The following is a 16,828-nucleotide window of genomic DNA, read 5'->3' on the forward strand; positions in this document are numbered from 1 at the left end:
GTACATCTAGTAGATGGGTCTTCTATTTCCAATCTGAATTAGAACTCCAAAGTATTTGGGAAGAAAAGTAAAGGGAAGGATACTGTCCTTCAAAAGGAGTTCCATTTTGAACAAGTATAAGTCCTTATTCATCAAAAGGAAAGAGGAAAGGGGGCACTGGGAGGGAATGGTTTTCCTTCTCAATTTATTTAGCATCCATGTTCAGTGCAATGCACCTTTTTGCAGATAACATAGTTGAGAAGAAGGAAAGCAAATATTGGTCTAGCAAACAGCCTTATTTTGGTTTGTATTTTAATAGAAATTTGTATAGTTCACAGTTCAAAATTTAGAGACAAAACCAAACGGAGTTATAAACCAATATATGCATTTTTCCAAATCTAGTTATGCATTTCTTAGCTCTAAAACCCCTACAAAATGTGTATTAGGATAGAAGCATAAGTATGTAGAACAAAACTGCTTGCCAAAATACATATATATTAGGAAAACTGTAAACATGTGTACATTGGGAGAAATATACACAAATATGCAAATAGATTTTTTTGCAACATTTAAACAAATAAAACATAAATGTACATTGAAGCAGGAGCTTCAAAGCTACAGGCAGGAGAATGAGAAAATGATAGGAAACTAATATAACAGATCATCCAGATGGTGACATGACATGAAGGTATGTCAAAAGCAGTTCATTATGTTATTTTTAGCATTTTTATTTATGATGGGGTACAATCAAGGTGCTTATGAAATCATACCCACACAAGTGTGCAAGATTACTACTTGTGCCTGCAAAGAATTTATCTACATTCCATGTTACAAAGCATTTGGAAAAGCAGTCAGAAATATGAAGAGCTGCTTAGTGAATTCTTGCATTCTCATACCTAATGACAGCAATTAGCAAAAACTCTTCACATGGTGCTGAACAGAATCCAAATAATGTACAATATCATTCTTGCATAAGACAACATGGGTCAGAATATAAAATCCATTTGGCCATAATCACCCATTTTAGATTGCAGCTATCAGAATTTTGCAATGACTGGACCAAACTGGGATGGCATCAGTAAACCTTGATGTAGAGTAGTGGGACAGAAGCAGCAGCAGGAGACGACAAACCTGGACACAGAGAGAGGTTATCACCTGCATGCTTGGTGGCAACATGAGCCTTCATCTCCGTCTCTTCCATGGTAACAAAATCACAGGCTGTGCAGCAAATAGAAAACATCCATTGTTCTTTATCCACATGAAGCGACATATGACTGACAAACTGGACATTCAGCTCTGTTTCAAATCCACACACATGACAACTGGAGGCAGGAGAAAGTTAAGAAATATTAAAGAGTATGCTTTTATGGATCTTCTGTGATACAGATGAACATCGCTTTTTTTTTTTTTTAATTCATCCTGACCAGCTCCTGGTTTTACAACCTGTTCAGTTAAAATTGCACTGGGATATTCTTTTGTCTGTTGAACTGCTTCTGAACTGACAGCCTTGCCAAGCTGATTAAGGGCAGGCACAAGGCAACAATCCCGAACATGCTATAATGATGCTAAATAATCATAAAGTTAATTAACAACTACAGGTTCCAGATGCTGCACATCACCTAGCTATTTCCTTTGGGCAATAAGATGTGCTGCAGTCTTGCCAAGATGTTCAGTCAGCTACTATGTGGACAAAGGGGGAGCTCATTCTGCTCTTTACAGCAATTCCCAAGCTTTGGAAATATCCAATGTCAGCTTGAGATCTAACACAGAAAGGTCTGGAATTCTTAATATAAGCAAGCCAAAATGGGCACAGAAACTTTTTCTGCCTGATTAGGCAAAAGCTTAATACACAAATAGAAATAGTGGTGAGGGACATTTTGCAATCAAGTTCTTCTCTTATAGCACTGATTTGGTGTTTAAAGCCCCACATTTCCATAATTTGGCACTCTAGCTGCAAAGGATCACAACCCTCAGCAGCCCCATTTTCACACTGGATAGAGAGAACAGGAATTGTGGTCCAGCATTTGGGTGAAAGTTGAAGATGTCTGTCCTAAAGTCTTGGACCAAGGAATTTTAAGAGTCATCTCATAAAATTGTCTCTGCTCATGGGATAAGGAAAAATAAATGTATTTCTGCCTTTTCTCTAGAAGCATGATATAATATTTTAGAGGCAAAGTCATCCAATAAATTTCTATGATTGAGGATGGATCAATCTGGATCTGTGCATTAAGCAGTGCACCAGACTCTATTTGGATGACCAAATTATAAAACCCTTTCCAGAACTTTCTCTATATACTTTAATTGAATAGTGAATATAAGGCTTTCTTTAGGCTAGGAACACTTAAGTAATCTCTTTTAATTCTGTTTACTACTGGATTTTATTGTTTCATTATTTTTTAAGTTGTAATTGTATGTTTTAATTTAACTGGTGTGTGGAGCCTTGATTGAGTCTTGCTTCAAAAGATAACATGCATATACTTATACTAAACACTGTTTCTACACCTGACACATTTTAGTTATCTGCAATTTGTCTGAACATTAACAGACCAGATACTCAATTGCCAATTCATTCAATTAGTCCAGAAATGGCCACTTGGAATTGCAATACTGATTAAACTTTTTGGCTACAGCAGCTTGCTATTTAGATCTATTAATTTAATCATGCTACTACTTCCAATACTGAGGAGTTTGTGATTTGGGGTTTTCCAGTAAAGTACTACCCATGGTATAAATTCCAGGCTACCCACAGTTTGCATGCCAAGTGCGGACTATGGCAGACTTTCAGGCCAGACCTTGGTGCAGCAAATGAGACAGTGCACTTGTTCAGGACCAAGTGTTACAGCACATTTTAGATAACTGGAAAAATATAGCTCATATCCTAGTTTAATTCATATGTCAAAGGGTTTTCAGAAGATCAAAAGTTAAGATTTTGCCCAGTAGACACAATTACAATGTTCAAAAATTCACTAATAGCAAAAGTGGCTTCAGTTCCTGCTAGACCAATTCTTAAGTTAACAAATTTCAATCTATTATTGCAGAACGTTCTAAGAAACACGTTTGCCCTAGCATTCATATAATGGACATAAAGTAGTTTCAGAAGTAAGTTGGAAAGCACGAATTGGCAGAACAATATCTGCAATAAAATGGAAAGAAGAGAATTATATCGTTTCATTTTACTTCATTTTGTTTGGATTGTACAAAATGTGATGTACTACTGTAAAATGGTAATTACTTTGATTTGAACTTTTTTTTGCAAGCCAAAATAAACTCATCCTTATCCTTAAATGTAAATAGTATGGTGGTTGCTCTTTTATAAGCCGACAAGCCTAAACGGAAACTGAGACCTGAGCTTGGTCTTCACCAGGATCCTCACCTGTAGTAATAAGGATGCTTCTTTCCATCATTGCCTTCAGATGTGACAGCGCTGACAATGTCCTCAGTGTCTGTACTCACCAACTTCACAGAATGCACAGTCAGATGCTGGTTCAGATTAGCACGGCACTTAGCAGCATATGGGCACAAATGGCATTTATATTTTCTCTCTTCTGGAAAGAAATATTAAAAAACAAAGCAAAACACCCTGAGTGGAGTTTCTTGTATGCATCTCTGGTCACAAGTATGAGCCTGGGACTTCCATCATTATGGAGAATTGCTGAACCAGGTGAGCCAAAAGGAGGGATACATGCTCAAATTTTCTTATAAAAGTTTATATTTATATAAAGTTTATCTTTCTAAGAAAAAAAATCACTGGGAACTTCCACAAAAAGGTTTTTGCACCAATCAATTTTCACACCTGCGCAATGTTGTATCTGCCCCTTGGTAGCTGAAGTGGCTCAGCTGCAAGATATTTGAGTAAGAACTTACTACTTTAAAAAAAAGGTGTTTTTTTTTGTTGTTGTTGCTGTCTTGTGGCTATCTAGATTTTTTGAAGCCGAGATATTGTGAGAGTTGTGAAGCTTTCAATTAATAGAGGAGACAAGATTGAACTGAAATTCCCTGGGCTTCCCTGGGATTAAAAAGGATTTGGTACTTTGATTTTATTTTTTAAAAAATAATAAACAGTAGGTGTACTAAAACATTACTTCTTTCTGCAATTTAAAAGAGAGCAGACATGCTAAAACACCAAAGCAATTTTATTAAAACACTAAGTACAAAGCAATGATCTAGAACAGTTTCCCCCAATGTGGACAATTTCCTGGACCCCCAACTACAATTCCTAGCCAGCGACCCAAATCCAGTACATCACATTGAACCAAACTAGGAAAGTCTATCGTAGAAGAAATTATTTGGAATACTTAAAAGAAGCATAACTGCAGAAAACAAAATGATCATAATCTTTATTCTTATATTTATTTCTATTTAATATTTTATTATAGACAAATAACACTTTCTGCAAGAAAAAGTGTAATAGTTTAATTAGATACTATTAGTACATTTCTTCAATTCTTTTTCACCTGCAAATATAATATTCGTTAGTTATTTGGAATATTTTCTAATAATCACATTTCTGTATGATTACAGAAGGGTACATGAGTTTTGAATGTACAGCTACAATAGAATAACGCAATGGGGCCAGATTTTCTAATAGAAACAGAAAATTCCAGATTCCATTCATCGGTGGGAGGAAATAAGCAAATACTTTTCAGTGCAGAATTGAAGACATAAAGATATTTTGATTTTAGTATTATTTACTTATTTATTAAACTTATGATTATGATTAGTGAAAATCTCTTGATGGTTTACAATAGGGCTCCCCAACCTCTGGGCTGTGGTTCACTATCGGGCCGTGGTATATTCGGGATTGGGCTGCATGAGTGGCTGGCTGGAGTGTGTGCAGGTGCAGCTCAACTTGCACGAGCAGCAGGCCAGCAGGCACTCACTCGTGCAAGGGCTGTGTCCGCTCGCGTGGCCCAGTTTCACCCCCCCAAGGCTGCCAAGTTGGAAAGGTTGGAGACTGCTGGTTTATAATAAAAGTCAAAATTATTTAAGTTAACATTAAAAATTAAAGTCTGAGTTAAAACCAAATATATTAACAAAAAAAAAAAAAATCAAATCATAATCAAGATAAAAATGGCAATTTTTAAAATTTATTTACTCCCGTAGCACAGTAGGACCATGTTCCAGAGATCTGACGTGACTACAGAAAAGGGAACATCTTTCTGTTCTTAAGCAACTGAATTCTTAAAAATGAGGAATGACAGCTCTACCTCTTATCTCCCATTACTAGACAACTGTTTGCTTCTATAAATGTGGTTTTCTTTAGACCTATTTTCCCTTTAGATTTGCAACTGAATGGGGACAGGCAAGTTTTATTACATAAATGGATTTAATGCAGAATATTCCAGTAACTGATCCTTATTCATGGCTCTTCCAGACAATCACAGAAAAAGGAGAAGGATATATTTTAATGATGGCTTTAAGTAATTGCCTATGATTACTGCAGTGATTCCAGTTCTATTCACTCTTACTTGCATTCAAAGAAATGTTTCTCTGAAAAAAGAACAAATTCTATCCTATCTTATTTTAGAAACAAAATATTACCTGTGTGCAGGGAGAGATGTCGGGACAACGTCTGTTGTCGGCCAAACACTTTTCCACATACATCACAAGGAAAGAGCTGGTCATTAAATTTCCAAGACGGCAACCCATTTCCAGTTTCTAGTCCTATATTCTCCGTTTCTGTTCCACCCCCAAAAAGAAAAAAAAATGTCATTCTATTATTAGTAAGCCAAAGGCATTCTCAATTTTATCTACTGTGTCTTGCTGGATATACCATTGGCAACAAAAGGAAACTGTCCCATTCTCAGTGAATATGAATCAGACTTTGCAAAACTAACAATCCTATTAAAGAGTTTGTAAATAATATTCACTACTAAAGAAATCATATTAATCTGAATCCCCTCCTTAGACAGAACAGGAACTTCCCCAAGTTATAATTTTAAAAGAAAGGTAAAATACAGTTAAATGTCAGAGAGTTTGAATAAGCAGCCTCCATCATATTTGCTACCTTCTGCTTTTAATCTTTTGTTTATACAAACAATAACTTCTCTCACTGACCATTTCCAAGTAGCTAGTACATTAAACTTGGAATTTGCTTTTATTTATTAATTTAATTAATTAATTTTATTACACTTATTTCTAGAGAACATTGAATTCATATTTACAACACAACTGGTTTTATTGAGTTTTAATATTTCCAGTTATCTTCTTGCTTTTGACTATTTTACATTTCCTCAGGAGAGTTGGTAAGAAGGAATAGAAAGGAGGACAAATTTAAATTTATATGAATCCCCATCCACCTTGAACTACAGAGAGAAAAGCACCTCAAACACCCCAAGTAATCCTTTCTATTCGCCTCTTGTTAGCCTAAGTAGTATGCCAATTTCATCTAGACCAAATTCAGACGCAAATCGAAATCTGGACATTCTTTCACCCCACTTCCAATAAAAAGTGCATATGATTCATCTTTATATGAGTCTATGTGTAACTGTTGGTTAAAATTGCCTAAATAATTAAGCAAAATCACTTATAAAAGTAATTCCTCTATCTGAATATTATCAGCCCTGTACACAGACCATTCTCACTTGCAGAAACACACAAGTACTTAAAAACAGAAATGCATTTCGGAGGGGCAAAAATAAGGAAAAATAGAGATGGGCTAAGGGGAAAGGATTAGATATACAGTATTAGAGAGAGAATGGATGGAAAAAAGGAATGGGAAGGGAAGCCCAGTTTAGGCCTGTCAGATGTAAATGCCTTATTCTCTATTGTGTAAATAATGTATATATGGGACATCAGGGGTTAACTTATTCTTTGGATTTTAATGTATTCATAATTTACCACTCCCATTCCTGGCTCCACCCCTTGTATATATAAGGAGCCACCCTCACCATTTTCTTTGCTTCTATCTTGAATATTCAGCGAATATAGAATGCCTATTATTATTAAAGAGAAATATATTTAAATCTCTAATTCTTATTATCTTTATTGAGTCTGATCCTGAAAATATTGCAACAAGCTGGTAGCAGAGGATGGTTAATTGACTCAATAAATAATTAAAAATGTCTAAGAAAGATAGGCCCAACACCAGGGCCTACAGCAAGGAAATAGAAACTGAACAAGAGATGATCAACGAATCCACTAACGCGATTTCGAGAGAATCCGAAGAATACACCACTGAAGAAGAAGAACTGATAAATGAAAATAATGACCAGGAAGAAATCGAAATAGAAAATAACGAACTCAGGTCAGAGATATTGAAGATACTAAAAAGCCAGAAGAACGATGAAAGCCTCATCGCGAACCTCCAAGAAATGCTGAAGAACAACGGAGCAGCGAGAGAGAAAAACGTCGTTAAAGAAAAACCCAAAGATCAAAAAACTGTGAGTGAAATGAATACTGAGAAAGTCGTTGTGAAAAAGAAAAGATGTGATCCCGCGCGAAATTTTGAATGGCAGCCATCTTGGTTTCAACGAACTTCAAAAGAGAGTGAAGCAGAGCCAATCAAAACGCTCAGTTCAAAATTTCTGGCGCGAAAAACGCTATCAGACGACGAAAGTGAAAAAGAAGACTCAAACTCTTCAGAAGAACCAGAATCAGAAAGTGAAGACGATTTAACAAAGTCTCAAGTAAAGTCAGCAATGAAAACGCTTTTTGCTGCTTTTGGGCCAAGATTGAAAATTTCCAAGGCACCAACGAAGAAGCAAGAGATCAAACCGACAACTCGAGACCTGCACGCTCCCATCCTGACTTCGAAGGCGACGACACCTGAGCCCAGAGAGCCATGCCGATTCCGTCCTACACCGCAGACCGGATCAAGTGCCAACGCACACGAAAGAAAGAGAAGAGCTGTCGCCACCACCAGAACCCCTAAAACCGAACCAGAGACCGACTCATCTGAAGAGGAGCGGAACGAGAGAGCTGAAATGGAGAGAACCTTCCACGACGACGCCAAGGAAGAAATGAGCAACGCGCATGTGCAAAGCTACGTAGACGGCCCCGAAAGACTTGAACTGGCCAGAGAACCGCGCAGACTCGTTGCGAGCATCCCCATGCCGTTCTGTAATTTCCTGCACTTGCGAGACCACGGACTGCCTCAGGTTGTAAGTAATGGACAAAATAATGTGGGGAACTTACCCAGTGACTTCCCAAAACTTAGAATTGATGGCATTAATTTACAAGAGTGGTATCAACAACTTCAGGTTGTCTTTATGAAAGAAAATTTACTATTCTTTATAACTAGTCCTCCAAGAAGACCTTGGACTTTAAAAATAGATTGTTTACATCATAGAGCATTTTTCATAATAATATCTAGCGTGTCTCCTGCAATGTATCATAGCATCAAATCAAACCTAACTGTGTCAGAAATAATTCAATGCATGTTTAATCTATTTCACAGCGATAGCGTAGCTACAACTACAAGAATGTCTAAGGATTTCTTTTCTTCTAGAGTGAAACCAGGGGTTTCTATAAGTGAGCATTTGATATCTCTAAACAAAATAAGAGCTGAGCTGCAATTGAGGGGGGAAGTGATTTCAGATCAAACAATGAAAAGTGTTATTATCAATTCACTTGATTCATCATGGGATAGATTTATGTCACACTTAGATACTATTAATTTAGGATATTTAACCATAGAAAGTCTATCTAACAAATTGATAGCAGAAGACAATTCAAGAAAAAATCGTTTCAGTAATCAAACAGAACACATTAAAGCACAAGGATGAAACCTTTCAGAAATTTAAGGAATTCTACAAACGCATAGAAACACAACATAATATCAAAATAAAACAAATTATGACAGATAGGGGATGTGAATTCATGTCTAAAGAATTCTCCCAATGGTTAAAGGATAGGGGAATGCTACATTTCACGTCCAATCCATTTTCTGCGTTTCAAAACGGGATTGCAGAGAGAAAGAATTCCACACTACAAACCATGATTAGATGCACATTAGAGGATGCTGGTTTAGGCAAACAATTCTGGTCAGAAGCCCTACATTATTCAAATTACACTCAAAATAGAACCTGGTCCAGTATTGTGAATAAGACACCGTATGAGGTGATGTACAATAGGAAACCTAAATTAGCACACATGCACATATTTGGAGTCACTGCAGATGTGCACATACCTAAGCAGTTGAGGAGAAAGGGAGAAAACGTATCCAGAAGATTAAGATTTATGGGATACGAAACTGGAACCAAAGGGTACAGATTCATTGATAATAATAACAAATTTATAGTCTCCAGAACAGCTGTGTTCCATGAGCAGGCCAATTGGTCTAAACTGCACCTTAATGAAATATTTCCAAATAAATGCAAAGATGCGATATCTTGCGAGGAAGGGACAATAGAAAATCAAAACATTAACAAAAATAAGAACAAAACCAAAACTTGGACAAATAGTCAGCATAAAATAAAGACAGACACATTAACAAAAAAGGAAGCTAGATATTTGCACGACAACCATAGCAAACCTGAAAGAGCTATTAGAAACAATAGAAATCAAATACCAAGTAAATACAAAGATTACATAATGCATATGAATGGAGAACAAATAACACCTAATACATATGAGGAAGTATTAAAACTCCCTCGTGAAGAAAGAGAAAAATGGGAACTAGCTATGAAAAAAGAGATGGAAAGTTTGCAAGGATTAAATGTATTCACTCCTGCGATCGCACCTAAGGATAAAACAATTATAGGTACCAGGTGGATTTATAAAATTAAGAACCTAGAAGGAGGCAATACTTTATACAAGGCTAGACTAGTTGCACAAGGTTATGCACAAAAATATCCAGAAGACTATACTGACACATACTCCCCCACGGTGAGGACAGAGAGTGTTAAAACAGCTCTAGTAGTAGCATCTGCACTCAATCTGGACGTATTTCAATATGACATACAGACTGCGTATTTACACGCAAAACTAGATAAGGAAATATATGTAAGAGCACCACATAGTCAATACACTAATAAGAATGAAATTTGGTTATTAAATAAGAGTCTATACGGATTAAAGCAATCTGGCAAGAGATGGTACGATTGCTTGGTAAAAGTACTAAAGACCATGGATTTCAACGCTACCACTGCTGATAACTGTTTCTTTGTAAAAAAGAGTGATGATCACATTGAATTTGTATTAATTTATGTGGATGATATTTTATATATAGGAAAACACAAAGAGAGCAGAGAAATCTTTGTAAATAAGTTAAACGAACATTTCTCGTTGAAATCTCTAGGTAAAGTGAATAAATACCTTGGTGTACAAATTAACAAAACTAGAAGGGGATTCAAACTTACTCAGAAAGATAAGATCATTGAACTTCTAAACAAATGTAATTTAAACAATGCCAAAACCTGTGACACTCCTATGCAAACTGATTTCCTTAGAAACACTGATGAGTCTTCCCCTGAATTTAAAGATAATACATTTTACAGATCAGTTATAGGCTCACTCCTTTATATATCTAATTGGACCAGACCAGATATTGCATTACCTCTCAATTTATTGTCAAGATATGTTAGCAAACCAACCATGTATCATTGGGAAGCTGTCAAAAGAATTCTAAGATATTTGAAAAGTACATTAGATTTTTGTTTAGTATTAGAACCTAATAATGACAAAGAACCAAAAATTACCTGTTATGCGGATGCAGATTGGGCTGGTGATACATCATGCAGAAAGAGTACTTCTGGTTATATTTTTCTATTGAATGATTGTCCAGTTTACTGGTACACTGGTAAACAAGAACTGGTAGCCACTTCAACCACAGAAGCGGAATATGTTTGTTTATCCAAAGCTGCAAATAACCTTGTATGGTTCAATGACTTGATCTCAGATGTTTGGAAAAAACCTGCATTACCTTTTGTTGTGCATGAAGATAATAAAGCAGCCATTGAAATATCCAGATCCGATGCCATTGGACAAAGGTCCAGGCATATTGATATAAAATTTAAGCACGTGAGACAATTATCTCAAGATGGGTTCATCAAAGCAATACATTGTGATACTTCTGAACAATTAGCTGACATATTAACGAAGCCTTTACCTTCTAAACAGCACAAATATTTAACTTCTAAATTGTATGTATTATATTGTCCTGAATCTGAATGTAATTGGTGTTGTATAGCGAACCGGCATTTAGAGGGGGATTTGTCAGATGTAAATGCCTTATTCTCTATTGTGTAAATAATGTATATATGGGACATCAGGGGTTAACTTATTCTTTGGATTTTAATGTATTCATAATTTACCACTCCCATTCCTGGCTCCACCCCTTGTATATATAAGGAGCCACCCTCACCATTTTCTTTGCTTCTATCTTGAATATTCAGCGAATATAGAATGCCTATTATTATTAAAGAGAAATATATTTAAATCTCTAATTCTTATTATCTTTATTGAGTCTGATCCTGAAAATATTGCAACAAGGCCTTATAAACAGGTTTAAAATTCAGAAGGCAAGCATTCCTTCTCAAATGATGGCTACTGTTCAAAGGTTCCCATGACTTTCAGCAACAAGATCTGCAGTCATCTATTCTTCCTACCTCTTGGTTTGTCTTCTATACTCTATATAAGAGTATCGTTCTATACTCTAATATAAGAGTGAGGGATCCTTGGTGCTCTCTGAGCTTGATTGTTTTGTTGCAGCTGTTTCATTACCCAAATTAGATAACATCATCAAAGCTGTCAGTGGCAAGCCACTAGAATATAAACTGGGAGCAAACCCCACTCCTTAGTAGCACTGATGTTGTTACCTAGTTTGGATAACGAAACGTCTGCAAGAAAACAACCAAACTCAGAGAGCACTAAGGATTTTAGTGCTGAGCTACAAATATTTTTCTTTATTAGTATTAGAGCTGTCTTGTATTCCCTGCCCTGCTCTAATTTCCTTTCTTGAGCAGCACTGAATTCCGCTGGGACAGACTGTTTTGTGATAACAGGTGCATGAATGCATAAGCAGTTTGGACAGGTAATATAAGTTGTGTCTGAAGAATAAATGATAGGTTCTCAAGTCTTATATAATTCCCAGCAAATCCCGTAAATATGAAACTGTATAAAATCACAAACAATAAGTGTCCTGAGCAGGATTTTTGTTGCTGTTCTCTCTGTTTACCAACCTATTTCAACAACATCCAAATCATTCCCTGAAGTGCTTGCCTTCTCAACATCAAGGCCTACACAGTTCCAAATATAGAAAAATAATGCCTTTCCACAATAGTAATTTGCATGTTTTACCCCAATGTTGATAGGAAAAGCACAAGAATTTGCATATCCAAATAGCATCAGGCTCGGTTTTAATTTGAAGCCCTTTTCTTACAGCCCCTTTTTGTTTTCTCTATTTAATTTCCTACTGCTATCAAGACATATTGGCTCTCATTTCGGTTTTGGAGAAAAAAGGTTTATTTCAGTTCAGCCTAAATGCATATTCTTGCTCTAGAGACCTTAATGGTTCCCAATGGTTCCCTCTTAATAATCCACATAGTTCCCAATAACTCCCACAACACTTGTCAATGGCCAATATCTTGGCTTCTTTCTGAGGCCAGCACTGAGTATAGAATTACAGAATTGAAAGGGTTCTTTTATGCCAGTGAGTCCAAACTCCTGCTCAATGCAGAAATCAAAATTAAATGTATGTACAATTTAAATACTTAATGTAAGACAGCTATTTTTTTTTTTTTGTGAAAAAGAGGTTTAATCAGATATCAGCTTGCCTAAATTATGACAATGTAATTATTTCTTCACCAGTCAAGATGTTTCATTAAAATGTTTTAGTAGACAATGTAAGGCTATTTCAGCTATAAAACTGCCTTGAACATACTGTTATTATATTCAAATACTATTTTTGGTTTGATTCCCAATTATCAATGTTCTATGCCCGTGATGGCACACGTGCCAGAGGTGGCACACAGAGCCCTCTCTGCTGGCATGCGCACCATCACCCCAGGTCAGATCTCCATGGCATTTCTTTTGCGAGCTTCTGTTTCCCTGTAAACAACGAAACGTAAGCTCACGAAAGAAAAAGATCTTACTTCTTGCCGGGTTGCCAGTGTTGGGATGCCCCATCTCCCGCTGGCCAGCTGGTCTTCGGGTCTCTGCTACACATGCGCATATTTGTGCATATCCATGCATGCGCACATCTGCACATGTTTGCGCATGTCCATGCATGTGAACGTTCACGCGTGCCACACCTTTCAGTTTGGGCATGCGTGCACGCAGTTTGGGCACTCGGTGTCTAAAAGGTTCACCATCACTGTTCTATGCTAAAAGGTATGAATCTTATACAGGTTTGATAGTTTTTATTAGGATATTAAAAAGATTAATTCATCAAAGTATTGTTTTTCAAGGGCTTGTTTATCATCCTTTTTTCCTGTCCTTATACAATTTTTGAGTTTACAATCAGCTAATAACTAAGTTGTTTCAAATGATCAAGTGTAAAAGTTAATATCGCATATAAGTTCATACTATTGATGTAGGTTCATCCTACTGATATGTACTCATAGCTAATGCTATTCTTCCTTGGTAAGAAACAAATCTTCCTGTTAAACTAGGAAGTTAATATAATGGTCAAAATAGTATATGAACCTACTGAATTCCAGCTTTTTGCATTCTTTTTACTTTAATTCTTTTCTTTTTAATGGAGAAAAAAGATAATTCAAAATCGGAAGCTTTTTTGTCCCCATATATTTTGTGTGACTAGTGGAGAAACAACATTAAAAGGTCTGGAAATTGAACCATGGCAACTGCACTTATTTTCTTATTGGTTTGAAACATTTTGGTGCTTATCTAAGTAGCCTTTTCAGATTGAGGAAGTTGCTTAGGGGAATCTGAGTAGTAGACAGGTTGTTGGAACGTACCAACTCCCAAAACTCTTAGGGGTCGTTAAGTGTAGCTTTACTGGTGAACCTGTGAAGTGGTCTTAATTTTACTGGGGACTGGTGAGAGCGCAGCATAAGAAATGCCTACTCAGATTCCTCCTAACCAACTTGCAAAGTTTGAAGAAACTACTTGGATAAGCAGCAAAACACTTCAACAATTTGCCATGACTCAGCTTCCAGACATCTCTGCCTGGATTACTGACAATCTTCACTGACAACATTGAAAGGTAGTAGCTGAATAGCATTTTGGATAGAAAAATAGTGTGTTTTTATGAAAATGTGTATTTGTGAAAAACACATTCAAAAAAGTAAGTTGGGATTCTTTGCAAACAAATAGGAAGAGAGAGCTCTAAAAAGAATTAACCTTAATAGAGATACTGTATTTCCTAGGCCAGAAGTGGGGAATGATGGCCGCTTTATGACGTGTGGACTTCAACTCCCAGAATTCCTAAGCCAGCATGACTCAGGAATTCTGGGAGTTGAAGTCCACAAGTGAAGGGCCATGGTTCCCCACCCCGTCCTAGGCCTATATCACCAGTCACATTTAAAGCCAAATACAGCCTATCAAACATACTGTATATGTTGCCATTCTGCTTGGTAATTTCTAACTGCTATTATTTTATTAGGAATTACAAAATGATCAAGTATCTAGTGCACTACAATAACATGTATTACTGTACAGGAAATGTACAGACATATTATAAATAGTTCAGCTAAGTATGATTGGATATGAATCTATCCCTTTATTGTAATAATGAGACCACAAACAACAATTGTTATCCATCTGAGACCAAGTTCTCTCCCAGCATTCTGTTTCACTTGCATGCATGCATGTATGTCTGACCTATTGGGAAGTGCTCTTTTTTGTATAAAGCCACAGCAATCTGGATAGATTATCAGTCAAAGAAAATACTGTGTAAGCGAATTACTGTGATTAATTCAAGCAAGACCTGAAAGCTAGCTTAACTGAGCAACAAATAGCTATTCAGTCATAATCACAGGCTATTTATTATAAGCCCCATCTCTCAGAAAAGCCATGGTTCATATAGCACTTGAAACAACAAAAGCTTGCCACTTGACAGGTATCCTCTGGGTGCTACCATTATCTGCTATTTGTCTTATAATAATACAAATTATCCTTAATGTGTGATTAATCATGCATCTTCCAAATTAGCCCTTCTGCAAAGTTTAAAAGGCAGACGGAAAGAAATATCTGAAGTATGTATAAAGCATTTAACTTCTCTGAAATCAATTGTGAACTATTCTTGCAATTATTAGTTTTTAGTTCAAGAGGATGGTCATTTGACTTGACAGCAACAACATATGTTTTAGCAGAGCTTTTTGAGTACTTAATCAAATAGGCTTCAGACAGAAAAATATGGTAATGGTTATAGAAAAATATCAAATAAAGATAGTTCTAACAAAAGCCTTATGCTGGTTTGTTCAGACTATGGAATATTCAGGGTATAATGCATTGGTGTAATATGTGGAAATTTACATAATATCAAATTATGGTTCGCCTCCTTCCTCAGTGGTTGTTTTTCACTGAGAATTGATGGCAGGGGAGAGATTGTGATTATTTGAGATTAGTGTGAAATTTGCAGGCCTTCTTGAACACATAGATACTACTAAAAGAATAGGTGACAGTCAAGTAGGTACCTTGTAGGGTTCAACAACTATACAAATCTTTTCTTGTTGGGAGGGAATAATGGGAATTGTATTTAAAACTTCTGGAAGTTACCAAGCCCAGAATAGAATAAACTAAACAAATCCATCCTATTAGTTTCAAGGATCACAGGATCTCTTTTATTAATAACTGTTTTTAGTGGATTTAATACATGCTGTTTTCAGACAGAAATGAGACTAAAATTAATTATGTTGATGTTCTTCTAGAGTCAGAGGATTTAAGTTAGTTATGATTAACCTGTCCTATTTATAAAGATACAATGAAACATTCCTAATTTAACTTGGATCTGAACTCCTGTCTTTGAATAAGGCTATGAAATAACTGGGGTCAGTTGCTTGAAAAGAAGATGTCATAAAATAGTTCAATAACTTTTACTGCCGTTTAATATAGTTCCTGCTTGCCAAATTGACAAGTGCAAGAAAGCACTGTTTTACAAGCCTTCCTAATCTGGTACAAGGAAGAAAAGTCAATTTTCTACTTTAGCTAGAAAATCGTATATATTTCATATCACTATGAAACAGAAACCTGCTTCTCAGAAACCAAAGAAGTAGGAAGAGCTGTAATTATCTGGATTTACTGGGGAAGTAAAGAGAGAGGAAAGAAATAACTTATCTAGGATATTGGTAATTTAGTTTAGAGATATAGGAACATGAAAGTAAGATAGATTTTTGAAATGAGATTCCAAGTTGTATTGGGCAAAGAAACTCAACTGTTAGGCAAAGATTCAATTTCATGACAGATCTAAGCTCAAAACAAGGTATTACCATCAATAACCATATTAAACCTGTAAAAGCCCAGAGATGATAGATATTATCTCCATGCCTGTTCAGTTTAAAGAAATCAACTATTTGTTTGTTAAAGTGAGGTCAAATGAACTAATGCTTTACCATAGGATCAGAAATGTCACTAAATCCTTGGAATAAAATGTTGTTATAGCTACCAACTCTGGTGAAATCCAGGTATCATTATATACAGTATATAAAAGAAGAAGCCATTTCTTAGTTATAGCAAAACTTTAAAAAGCAAAGGAAATGTTTACATCTTATGACTTAGTATTTTCAAATTTTGTTATGCGGATTTCAGTGCCTTAAAATTCAGAATGCATTCATAAACCTTCCATCATTCTTGGTCTCTACAAAGCTATACCTTGCAGTATTGTACTTATGTCAAAGCTTCTCTCCCTTCAGTGTTGTATTAGCGAATTGTATTAGCAATGTTATATTAGCAAGTTGTGGTTGTTGTTATTGCCATATCACATATATGATTAGACAGCTTACAAAAA

At 36.0% G+C, this 16,828-nt stretch overlaps 1 protein-coding gene across 1 annotated transcript in view; it reads right to left on the reverse strand.

The window, feature by feature from the left end:
* Positions 1-16,828, reverse strand: part of ZNF827 (zinc finger protein 827) — a 124,292-nt gene that overhangs the window by 8,414 nt on the left and 99,050 nt on the right. Inside the window, exons 9-11 of the mRNA XM_070948662.1 lie at positions 5,521-5,658; positions 3,353-3,524; positions 1,111-1,301 (exon numbers count right to left, since the gene is read on the reverse strand). Coding sequence (XP_070804763.1) covers positions 1,111-1,301; positions 3,353-3,524; positions 5,521-5,658 — 501 coding nt within the window. The remainder of the gene's footprint in view (positions 1-1,110; positions 1,302-3,352; positions 3,525-5,520; positions 5,659-16,828) is intronic.

This window comes from Pituophis catenifer, unplaced genomic scaffold (genome assembly GCF_029215685.1).
Source record: "Pituophis catenifer annectens isolate HBS135680 unplaced genomic scaffold, rPitCat1.0.hap2 SCAF_8, whole genome shotgun sequence".
Classification (NCBI taxonomy): domain Eukaryota; kingdom Metazoa; phylum Chordata; class Lepidosauria; order Squamata; family Colubridae; genus Pituophis; species Pituophis catenifer.